The 11,596-nt window shown below is 65.5% G+C and overlaps 1 protein-coding gene across 1 annotated transcript in view; it reads left to right on the top strand.

Annotated features, from left to right (window-relative positions):
- Positions 1–11,596, top strand: part of SBNO2 (strawberry notch homolog 2) — a 46,973-nt gene that overhangs the window by 29,084 nt on the left and 6,293 nt on the right. Inside the window, 13 exon segments of the mRNA XM_025040942.1 lie at positions 3,214–3,375; positions 5,272–5,355; positions 5,621–5,717; positions 6,087–6,241; positions 6,346–6,479; positions 6,575–6,665; positions 6,758–6,901; positions 8,291–8,408; positions 8,800–8,905; positions 9,233–9,386; positions 10,229–10,405; positions 10,845–10,942; positions 11,510–11,592. Of these exon segments, the coding sequence (XP_024896710.1) occupies positions 3,214–3,375; positions 5,272–5,355; positions 5,621–5,717; positions 6,087–6,241; positions 6,346–6,479; positions 6,575–6,665; positions 6,758–6,901; positions 8,291–8,408; positions 8,800–8,905; positions 9,233–9,386; positions 10,229–10,405; positions 10,845–10,942; positions 11,510–11,592 (1,603 nt within the window).

The raw sequence follows: 11,596 nt of genomic DNA, 5'->3' as shown, positions 1-11,596 counted from the left end.
AACCCGCCCCCCTCCCGGCCCCCTCCCGGCCCCGGCTCCGTTGGCTCTGTTAGCAGTGACAGTGTCTGCAGGGCTCTCCTGAGCCGGAGCGGTGGGGACGATGGGGACGCGGGGCTCCCGAGATGGCTGGGGAGGTGCCGGGAAACGAAAGTGCTTGTGGGAGGCGGGAGGGGCCGTTTCTGCAGTCCCCGGTCCCTCCCCGGCCTGGGCCTCGGTGTCCTGGGACAGCTGGCAGAGTCGCCTGGGTGTGGGGGGCGGGTTGTGGGGGCGCAGTTTGCGGTGGCTCTGATTGACAGGAATGAGTCTCTGTCCCGACTCAGTTCCCCATGGACCCAGGCAGGCGTCCAGCTACTGCCTAGGGGCGGAGGAGGGGACCCCCGAGGAGCTGTCTGGAGGGCATTTCTGGGGTCAGCTTTGGCCAGGAGGGGGTGCTGAGCAGCCCCCCTAGGCCCAGAGCCAGGTGGGGGGTGGGGCCGTCCTTCCCTGTCCTGTCCTGCTGGGCTGTGGCTGTGGCAGGCGCTCACCTGGTCCAGGGTTCCCAAAACGCTCAGGCAAGCTCAGTAGGTGACCCCATGCCCTCCTCGTCCCCTAGAACTGTGGGGTAATCAGCGCTCCCTCCCCACTCGGGCTGCGCTGGAAGGAGCCTGCCGGGTCCAGGTTCGGGGGAGCGGGTGCTGCAGGTGGGGCCCAAGGAAGGTGGTCCGGGGTTTGGGTGATCTCGAAGGTCTCCCGTGGCTGCCAAGTGTCAGTCCCCATACAGGCAGATGGGCGCCCACGTTGGAGGAGGTCCCATCTTGCCCTCATCAGCTTCCCACTCTGCACAGGGCATGGAGTGGGGGATGGGGGGACCAACAGGGGCCCTACCTCCCTGACCCCCGGCGACCCGCGTGAGGCCCTACCCCCCTCGATGCTGGCCTGGCGTCTGGAGGCAGGTCCAGGGGTGGGCGAGAGCCTCCGCTTCTGCTACAGACTGCGTTAGAACAGTTTCAGGTTCACAGAGTCACTGCAACCTGCAGATCCCTGTGTCCCTCGCCCAGTTCCCTGGTCCCACACTCCGGCAGTGCGGAACCTTTGTCCCAGCTGATGAGCCAGGGCCGAGAGGTCACCAACAACCAAAGTCTACATTTACCCCACGTCCTGTTTCCCTTGAGGCCCCTCAGCCGCGGGGCCCCATCAAGATGGCATGTGACACTCCATCGTCACACCCCTTCGGGTCCCTCCCGCTGACACGGTTTCCCACCCCTCCTGTGTGACGCCCTGGGCCATCGTGTCCTGCAGGACGTCCCCAGTCTGGGTTTTTTGGAGTTTCCTCATAATGGTACTGAGTGTGCCCTGCTCATCTACCATGTCAGAGTCCCTGCTGTCCCCACGGCTCCCCACAGCTGAAGGTGACCCTCATCTCCCGGCCAGGGTGCTGGTCAGGCATCTCCACTGGGAAGTCTCTCACACTGTCCTTGGAGAAGTCACTGCGTGCAGCCCACACGGAGGGAGGGGTCCTTTGCACACTGCATTTGCCAGGGCCATCCCCCATCCTTTGCCCCCAGGCCCTGCCCACCAGTCAGGGACCATTTGGCCTTCGGGAAGCAGGGTCACCTCTCCGGGCCCAAGAGCTGGCATCACTCTGATCAGGCTGGGGCTGCACCCACCAGGAGGGTGGTGCTCAGATGTGGCCGCCCCCACCTGCACCTATAGCCCACCTCGCCAGCCTGCTAGGGTCTGTGGGGCCTCTGCCCATCGCGGGGACAGGGTGGCCGGCTTCCGCAGGCAGACCTTTCTGGCGTGGTCCACCAGGCTCGGGCTGGGCCACCTCTGTCCTTAGCTGCCCAGGGAGGTGTAGAGCCCAGAAGCGGTCCCAGCGGGCAGAGCACAGGCCACCTTGGTCGCCACCAGGACGGCTGTGCCCTGTCCTGGACGTGGGGACTTTGTAAACCCTCCCGGCTGCACAGCATGGCCAGCTGGAGGGCGGGGGAGTCCTGCTGCTCTGAGCCCTCGCCCTGCACACGTGAGCAGCCAGCCCTGTGGCTTCTCGTGCACATAAGTGGCTAGGGTTCCTGGGGCGGTGGGAGGGCCCAGTCAAGGCCCCCAGTTGACACCAGCTGACGTGGCCGAGGGTAGGCTTTCCCGCACATCCCCGGGACCGATGTCACCCAGCAGACAGGCAGACTGAGGTTCCCGAGGCCAGCTGTCCCAGGGAGGCTATTGGGGGGTCCCCATCTGCATCCCTGCTCCACCTCTTCCCTTGGGGCCCTGCCTCGTCATGGGACTGTGCGTGCACTTGCGTCTGAGTTGGACCTTTGCGGAGGCTGGAGGTGTCTCCTGCAGCACCCCCACACCCAGGGGTGCGATTTGGTTCTGATGGATCTGGGGCGGGGGCGGGCATAGAAACGGCCCTGCAGTGGCCTCAGGGCCCGTTCTCGGCTGTGGTCTGGTGGGTGCGTGGTGGGGGCTCCAGGCCCAGATGTCCCCTTCCTCACGCGTGCACCTGGCTGAGCCCCAGGGCCCCAAGACCCCCATTGATCAGCCTGTCCTGGTCTCTCCCGCTGGTCAGCGGGTCCCAGCCTGCCCCTAGCCATGGCCCTACAGTGCCCCGCGCAGGCCGGGACATGTGAGTGGTGCTCTGGGTCTGGGGGTCCAGGCAGCTCTGCTGGCTCCTGACCTGGTCCTTGGAGGGGCTTAAGGAGGTGGCAGGGCCTGCACCCTCCCCAGAATCCGGGTCCCTGGCCGCAAAGCGGGCACCCACTGCCCTCTCCAGGTGTGTCTGGCTGGGGGCTCACTCCTCACCAGGCCAGAGCCCCTCGGGGCTGGGCCCCACCTGTCCCGTGTCCAGTGCAGGCCGGGCACACACAGGCATCAGTGTCCCTGACCGAGGGGTGCAGGCAGCGTGGTCCCCGGCACTGTGCCTTGTCGTGCTTTAGGTTCAGGTGATAAACTGCGTGCAGCCCCGTGCAGCAGGCCCCTTTGAAGGTGTCAGGCCCCCCGAGTCCTGACAACCCCACGGTGGCGCCTCTTCCTCCATGGGGACGGGCCAGGGAAGGCTCAGGGTGCCCTCTCCCAGTGTCACCTCAGAGGTCTCCTCAGTGCAGCCCGTGGGGTCTGACTTCTCCACGAGCACGTTTCTAGGGTTCGTCCGCGTGGTAGCGTGTCGGCGCCTTGCTCCTCGCGTGGCTGGGTCCCCCGTGCGCCCGGCCACGCCCTCAGCCCCCCGTCTTCCAGGAGCCCTCGTACGTCGATGACCTGTCCAACGCCTCCATCTTCTCCTCGTCCCTGGACTCCCTGTCAGACATCGTGGACACATCCGACTTCCTGCCGGCCGACAGGCTCAGCCAGGTGCCCACCATCTGGGACGTGAGCACCGGGCCCCCCGCCCACAACAAGGTCAGTGCCCTGTCCGTGGCTGTGGGGCCCCTCACCCCCATCTACATAACTCCCCGTCACTGCTGGGTACCCCACTGCCTCCTCTGTGCTGGGCCTGCTGGGGAGACAGGCATCCCCAGAAGACGTCAGATGTTATTTCTGCTATTAGTTCTCACCCAGGGTGGTCTTGCCCCCAGCGGACACTGGGGACAACTGTGGTTGTCACGACTGGGGGGCTCCCAGCATGGTGGGGTGGGGGCTAGGGATGTGGCTTCCCCCGCCATAATGCACAGGGGGCCCCTCAGAGAGCGACCCGGGCCTGACGTCAGCTGTGCCGAGCAGGGGGGACACTAGACTAGAGAAGTAAAGTCACGTGATAGTACAGAGATGGTGCGTGGGGAGGGTCCCTCTGCAGAGGCTGCGTTTGGGTTAGGGGCTGGAGGAGGTGACGTCGGCCAGGCCAGGTGGCAGGAACAGCTCGTGCAAAGACTCTGTGACAGGAAGTAGCCCAGCGGGCCCCAGCATGAGCAGCAGGCTGTGTACTTGGCCAGGTGGGAGCCAGGAGGGTGAGATGAGGCTAGCCCACAGGGGTCACAGGTGACCAGGGTCCCCAGGTATGCCAGGCCCTGACTCCTGTATGTGCCCAGGACCAGGCTGTGGTGGCATCCAGTGCCGGAGGCAGGGCTGGCCGGGCCTTTCTGGGTTGGAAGGTGGCTGTGTCCAAGTGGCCTCTTATATCTAGTGGCTGGGCAGGGCCCTCAGCGCCCACGGGGGCCTCACGCTGGTGGACGTGGATGGCACACGCCGCCTGGCCCTTCAGGGTCCTCAGTGTCCTTGGGCCCCACAGGCCCACAGGAAGTGTCTGTGCCCGGACAGTGGAGCAGATGGAACTGGGAGGCGCACAGTCCAGCTTTGGGTCGGCAGGGGGACAGGAAGTGTCCCGGCAGCCCAGCGAGATTCCTTGCCCTTGGCAGCCTCAGCGGGCGACCCAGTGACCCAGGCCAGTCCCCATGTCTGGGTGCAGGAGCCCAATGGGACAGAGCCATCACCCACGCCTCATGGCCTTCTGGCGACTCCCAGTCCTCGGGAGGAGGGAAGCGGGGCAGCTGAAACCCGACGCTGGGAGCCCGGCCTGGGCTTTCAGGAACCTGGCCCAGGCTGTCTGTTTTTGCTAATTAAAAAAATAAACGGGCGCGGAACTCGCGTGCAGGCTCCTGGCCTCGCTGCATCTCACTTCCGCTTACCTTCCCGTTAAAAACTCTGGACACGCGCTCGGCCCTGGGAGACAGCCGGACTCGTGGCAGTCAAGTCGGCTATAATGTGGCCGAATCCCATAGTGACCCTTGTCCCCCGAGGGTGTAAATGCACTGTGCTCCAGGACACCCAGCACTCCCTGCCATCGGTCTCTGGGTACGTGCCCGTGGGGCTGAGGAGGCTGAGGACGGCCACACCCGACCTTCGTGATTTGTGTTTAAGAGCGAGGACATTTGGAAATGCACAGAGCCGGGTGTGGACCACCCATGCCGTGCAGTGTGCTCACTCACAGCCCCACGTCCAGGGCGGAGCAGTCACTCCTCCCAGCCTCAGTGTGACCACTCCCTGAGGCTGGGCAGGGTGAGGGCCAGGGTGACAGCCCCAGTGGCTTCGGGTCTCCTGTGCCAGCCCATCGTCCTGCCAGTCCTCGGGCCCCCGGATGAGACTCGTGGGCAGTTAGTCTCCCCAGGGTGGGACTGTGCTCTGGGACCTTCTCACGAGGGTGGTCCAGCCAGCTGGAGGCCCCGCCCCCACGGGCCACCTGTACACCAAGTGCTGGCAGCCGGCTTTGGGGAGATGAGGCGGGAGGGTGGCCCGTGGAGGTGCTGCCCCTACTCGGTGGCCTGCAGGCTCATGTTACTTTGCGCTCCATCTCCCTTCTAGTTGGTCCTGTCTAGCGATCCGTTTTCAGGCCTCGAGGACCCCGCGTCCTCCCTCCCCAACACCCCACTTCTCATCAGCTACCAGGTGAGCTGGGCCTCTCCTGGGATCAGGAGGCACCTGCTGCATGTTGGACCCTGGGTCCGCTTAGAAGCAGGGTGTGCCCCTTTTATAGGTGGGGAAATGGGTTCTGGGAGGTACCGTGTTGCGGCGGGGGGGGGAACGGTCAGGCTCCCCCATCCCCGACCGCCCCCACACTGGGCTGGCTGGGGACCAGGCCCCTGCCCCTGGGGGAAGGCTAGCAGTGCCGGGGGACAGGACTGCCCCCACCATGAGACTGCCTGCCCTTCAGTCTCAGAGTCAGCCCGAGGAGGAGGACGAGGCGGAGGAGGACGAGTCGGAGGAGCTAGGCCACACGGAAGTCTACGCAGACTACGTGCCGTCCAAGTGTGAGTGCCGCTCCTGCCCCTGCCCCTGCATGCCCGGGGATCCCCAGACCACAGGCCGCAGACCCACACAGCCCCGCCCGGCCTCTGGGCTCCTGCAGGGGGCGCAGCCCCTGGGTCCTTGGAGCAGCACAGATGGGCCGGGAGGGGCAGTTCGGTCACCGTGGTCTGGCTATAACTGCACCATGCACAGACCAGAGGTAGCCGCGGGTGATAGAAAGTAAGCCGCCCCCCTGCCCAGCGAGGGGGCCTGCCCACACCCCCTTCCCTGCTCTGGCCCTCGCCCTTCTTCAAGGGTCCCCGTCTGCATCCTGGTCCCTCTCCCTGAGGCCCTGGCCATGCCCCTGACCTGCCCTGGCCACACCCCTGCAGCCAAGATTGGGAAGCAGCACCCTGACCGCGTGGTGGAGACCAGCACACTATCCAGCGTCCCGCCCCCGGACATCACTTATACCCTCGCCCTGCCTGTCTCGGACAGCGGGGTCCTGTCCGCCCTGCAGCTGGAGGCCATCACCTACGCCTGCCAGGTGACACCGGTGTCTCCCACATGACCCCGTCCCACGTGGGGGGGTCTCGGTACTCGCCCGACTCCGTCCCATGTGGGAGTCCTGACCGCTGTCCCCACCCGCAGCAACACGAGGTCCTACTCCCCGGTGGACAGCGCGCGGGCTTCCTCATCGGCGACGGCGCAGGCGTGGGCAAGGGGCGCACAGTGGCCGGCATCATCCTGGAGAACTACCTGCGGGGCCGCAAGAAGTCCCTATGGTGAGCGCCCCCTCCAACACCCCCCACCGCCGCACGCGGGGCAGGCGGGGCCTGCGTGGGAGTGGGCCCTGACACCCACCGGCTGCACCCCGCAGGTTCAGCGTCTCCAACGACCTCAAGTATGACGCGGAGCGCGACCTGCGGGATATCGACGCCTCCAGCATCGCCGTGCATGCGCTGAATAAGGTGTGTGCATCGCCCCACCCACCGCCTGGTGTGGGGGGCGGCCCTGCCCACCGCGCCTTTGCATGCGCACCCACATCCACCCCTCTTCCCAGATCAAGTATGGCGACAACACTACCTCAGAGGGCGTCTTATTCGCCACCTACTCCGCCCTGATCGGGGAGAGCCAGGCCGGCGGGCAGCACCGCACACGCATCCGCCAGATCCTCGAGTGGTGCGGGTCGGCCTTCGACGGTGTCGTATCCTGGCTGGCCAGGGGGCGGGGCCGAGGGGAGCGGCCTGGGATGTCGCCAGGTGCGGAGGATCTCGTGTGTCCTGGCACTGCCTGTGGGGGGGCTCCTTCAGTGACTACTGCCGGCGAGCCTCGATGTCTGGCTCGGCCACCCAGCTCCAGCTGGCCAGACTTTGGGTGGCGTCTGGTGGCGGGAAAGTGTCGACTGGTGGTGCCGTGGGGCACAGAAGCCCTTGCTCGCTGTCCTGCCACCCAGGATTGGGGTGCCACCTTAGCTTTTTGTCTCAGAGCTTGGACAGCTTTGCTGCCTCCAGCCTGTAGGACAGCGAGGTGTAGGAGGCAGACAGCTTCGCCCGCCTCCGCAAACCCCCTCAGCCTGGCTCTGAGCCCCGCGGGGCAGCAGGTGGGAGGTCCCGCAGAGGCTGCCCCACAGTCCAGAGGAGCTGGCTGGGCTGGCCTGGCACTGATGGTGCTCTGGGAGTCCTGTGGGGTGCTCACCCTTGAGCGCCGCCCCCCAGGTTGTCTTCTGTGCGCCAACTCCCATCACCGTTCCCACTCAGCCCTGGCGGGCGCGCTCTGTCCCACACGCCCCACTTCTGCCACCGCCCTGAGGTGGCCACCCTCCAATCACAGGGACGCGCCCCACCGTGTTCTCGGGGCCATCCCCGGAAGTGGCATCGCCCACTGTAGCGCAGAGACAAGAGGGCCGTGGGCCCTGTGTCCTTTCTGGGCGAGGGTATAGATTTACTGGTTAGACACCTGCTTTAGCGCAGCCCACCTCCTGTGAGCAAGGACAAGCGAGGCGAGGTGACATCGCTCACAGCCTGGGGAAAGCGGTCGTGGGGACGCACAGCGCGTCCCGCCCAGGGCCTGCGTGCTCAGCACCCAGTTCTTTTTCCTGGCTCCTGCGAATCCCGTCAGCCCTGCATGCATAGCACGCGCATGTCGACGCACCTCGTTTTTAAAATAGGCCCATGGCAGGCGTACTTGCCTGTCCGTTTCTATTTAAAATATTGAGATCTTTATACATCTTACTGTTTTTTTTAGTATTTTTTTTAACGGGACTCATGTCGACTTGTGAGAAATCGTACAGAGAGACCCCAGCTCCCAAGGGAGTAGTCACGGCCACCTTTTTTATTGAGAGGCCTCTTTACCTCGTGCTCGTCAGTGTACGGCTTCGTCTATGAGATGTCCGTGTTGTCACATGCCACATTTCTGCAGTCATCTCGGGGCCTAGAGGCTATTTCCCACCCACCCTAGTGGCTGTGCAAACCCCAAGGCTCCCACCTGTGGTCAGACACCCCCGCCCCCGGCGCCTCGCTAAACTCCCCCAACCAGGAAAAGGCAGGCTGGGGCAGCTGCTTTCCAGACAGTCCTTAACGCACGGCCACCCCAGATCGTGTTTGACGAGTGCCACAAAGCCAAGAACGCCAGCTGCACCAAGATGGGCCGGGCCGTGCTGGACCTGCAGAACAAGCTGCCCCTGGCCCGGGTGGTCTATGCCAGCGCCACTGGTGAGGGACAGTGGCGGGCGGGGGCGGGCCCGCGCGCACGCATCGGCATCCGATAGTGGTGCTCGGCCCCAGGCACTGTGCCATCAGTTGCCCTTCCCCTCTGTAGCTCTGCTGCTGGGGGGCCCTCACAGCCCGGCCCCATGGCGGGGCTGCTCCCCAGGGCAGCAGTGCCTTGCGCAGCTCCTCAGATGCCAGCTGTGCTCAGGGCCTCCCCTCTGCCAGCTGGCTCCGATGCCCGCCCCGCAGCATCCCTGGCTGTGTGCACTCTCCTCCTCCTGGGACCCTCAGCTCCCGGCACGTGGTCCTTGGTTCATTTCCGGGGCTGTGTCCACAGCCCCCTGCCCTTGCTGGGTTGGAGGAGCCAACAGCGACCCCCGCCCCACCCCCCCAGGTGCCTCTGAGCCCCGAAACATGATCTACATGAACCGCCTGGGCATCTGGGGCGAGGGCACGCCCTTCCGGACCTTCGAGGAGTTTCTGCATGCCGTCGAGAAAAGGTGCGTGCCCTTCTGCCGGGATGGAGATGGGGGGGGGCCTGCGGGCGCCCGGTCGTCACATGCCGTGACCCGGAAAGCTGTGGCCATGGTGCACCCATGCCGCACCGGCCCTCGCTCTGCCCGCAGCCAAAGGGGCCTAAACCGCAAGCCCTGCCCTTCCTCTGCCAGCACTCCCATGCCATCGCTGTGGGAAGGGCCCCTCTCCGCTCCTGCACCCTGCCCCCCTCAGTGCGGGCCTTTGCACCCCACCCTCACCCTCCAGGGCTCAGTCCCTGCACCAGCTGCCCTGGGACCCGGGGGTGCTCAGGCAGCCCTCTCCCTCTGCAGGGGCGTGGGCGCCATGGAGATCGTGGCCATGGACATGAAGGTTAGCGGCATGTACATCGCCCGCCAGCTCAGCTTCAGCGGTGTCACCTTCCGCGTCGAGGAGATCCCGCTGGACCCGGCCTTCGAGCGGGTCTACAACCGTGCGGCCCTGCTGGTGAGCCGGCCGCGCCTCCACCTGGGGGACACATGGCGCCCCACCCTGCAGAACCGGGCAGTGCTGTCAGCATCTGTCTTAGGGGCTTGTCAGGTCGCAGAGCGGGGAGCAGCCGGCCCACTGGCCGGAGTCAGCTGGGATGCTTACGTGATCGTAGCTGTGGGAGCACATGGCTGGCCACGGCCTGCCCCCCACGGCACAAGCACTTGCCCCAGGCTGGTTTCCGTGTCCACATCTCTGTGCACTGTGGCTTGGCCTGTCCCCGCTGTCTCCTCCACGTGCAGATGGGTTCCTCATCCTCAACGTCAGGTCGCATCCGCCTGGGACAAGCCCTCAGTGTTGGCCCTGCCTGTGCCTTAGCCTTAGCTCAAACCGAGACAGGGTCCCGCTCGGTACAGCTGACTGGGGCCAGGTCGTTCTGTGGGGCATCCTGTGGGGCGTCCTGGGCTTGTGGGCTGAGCGGCCTCACTGTTGCCCCAGCTGGATGCCAGGAACCCCCAATGTGACAAACACAGAGGTCCCAGACACCGCCCGGTGTTGCCTGGGGGCAGGAACACCCTGAAATGTCAAGAGTGGAGTGACTGCTGGCAGGAGTCCCTCCAGGTGTCCCTGCCCCTTCCTGACATTGTGGCCAACCAGCCCTGTGCCTGGCAGCCGAGCCACCCTCACTGCGACCTTGCAGGCACCGCCTAAGTTTTTTAACTTTTCCAACTATTCGGGGGTCTGCAGAGCCTCCGTGTCGTCCTGCGGATGACCCCTCCCCACCCCGCCCCATGCTCCAGCGGGCTGGGCCAGGGCAGCCGGGCAGTGGCGAACCTGGCGGCACGTGGCTGTCATTGCAGTGGGCCGAGGCCCTGGGCGTGTTCCAGCAGGCGGCCGACTGGATCGGCCTGGAGTCCCGCAAGTCGCTGTGGGGTCAGTTCTGGTCGGCCCACCAGCGCTTCTTCAAGTACCTGTGCATCGCCGCCAAGGTGCGCCGGCTGGTGGAGCTGGCGCAGGAGGAGCTGGCCCGGGACAAGGTGGGTGGGCGCAGGCGGCACCCAGGACCCCGTCCCTCTGCCCAAGGGGCCGACTGGCACCGACGTCCATCTCACAATTGCACCCGAGACCGAGCGTGGCTGGGCTGAGCCCCAGAGGGTGGGTGGGCATGGAGAGCTGAGGTCCACAAGGTCCATCCTGCCTGCACAAGCTCCCTGTAGCGGGTGGCCGGCACCGCCTTGCCCCGGGCTCTCGGGTCCCCGCTGGCCTGGCGGGTCCCCAGGAGACCAGGGTGGACAGTAGTCAGGGGTCAGGTGAGCCAAGGCTGGCTGCCATATGGGGTTCCCAGGTGGGTTCGAGTGGGTCTGGGGCCTGGTGGTCACTGGGACACAACAGGAGGGGGAAACTGAGGCAGACTGGTTTGTGGCCCAGGGGCTGTGGGCAGGGACCCCAGCGCCCACTCATGTCCCGCCCCCGCAGTGTGTGGTCATCGGGCTGCAGTCCACAGGAGAGGCACGGACGCGGGAGGTGCTGGACGAAAAGGACGGCCAGCTCGACTGCTTCGTTTCGGCCGCAGAGTGAGTGGCACCGCTGGGGGGCGCGGCAGGACAGCCACCCAGGAGCCCGGGCTCTGCTCGCTGAGTCCTGTCCTCTGAGACCTAAGGCCCAGCTCAGCCGCAAAACCGTGGGACTCACAGGGTGTCAGCGGAGGGTCCCAGGATTTTAGAACGAGGCTTCCAGGAGCCCCTGCCCCACATGCGCTAGGGTGTTTTAAGGAGGAGGACTTAATGTAGGGCCTCACCTTCGGGGTCCCCAAAGCCCCTGGCCTCTCTTTCTAGCCCACAGTGAGCACAGGCCCTAGCGAGCGGCACCCCTCATCCTGGCTGCTCTTCTCCAGGAAGTCTCCAGCCCCTCACACCGCACCCCCCCGCCCCAGTCCTGGAAGCCACCGCATGTGGCCACCCCCTTGTCCTTCAAAGGTGGTCGGTCCCACCCAGAGGCCCCACCCCACGTCGTCCATTGTGGGTCGAGACCCTGCCCCAGAATGCTCAGATGTCCTCGCACACGGACCCAGGCCCCTTCGGTCACCTGGCCGATAGCACACCCGCTTCATAGTTACGATGAATCCTGCATCTCACTTTCAGAGGCGTCTTTCTGTCACTAATTCAGAAGCACTTTCCTTCATCCAAAAGAAAGCGAGACAGAGGGGCGGGCAATAAGAGAAAGCGTGA

This window comes from Pteropus alecto, unplaced genomic scaffold (assembly GCF_000325575.1).
Source record: "Pteropus alecto unplaced genomic scaffold, ASM32557v1 scaffold30, whole genome shotgun sequence".
Classification (NCBI taxonomy): Eukaryota; Metazoa; Chordata; class Mammalia; order Chiroptera; family Pteropodidae; genus Pteropus; species Pteropus alecto.
The sequence above is the reverse complement of the archived record's forward strand: the minus strand, read 5'-3'. Positions and strand labels throughout refer to the sequence as shown.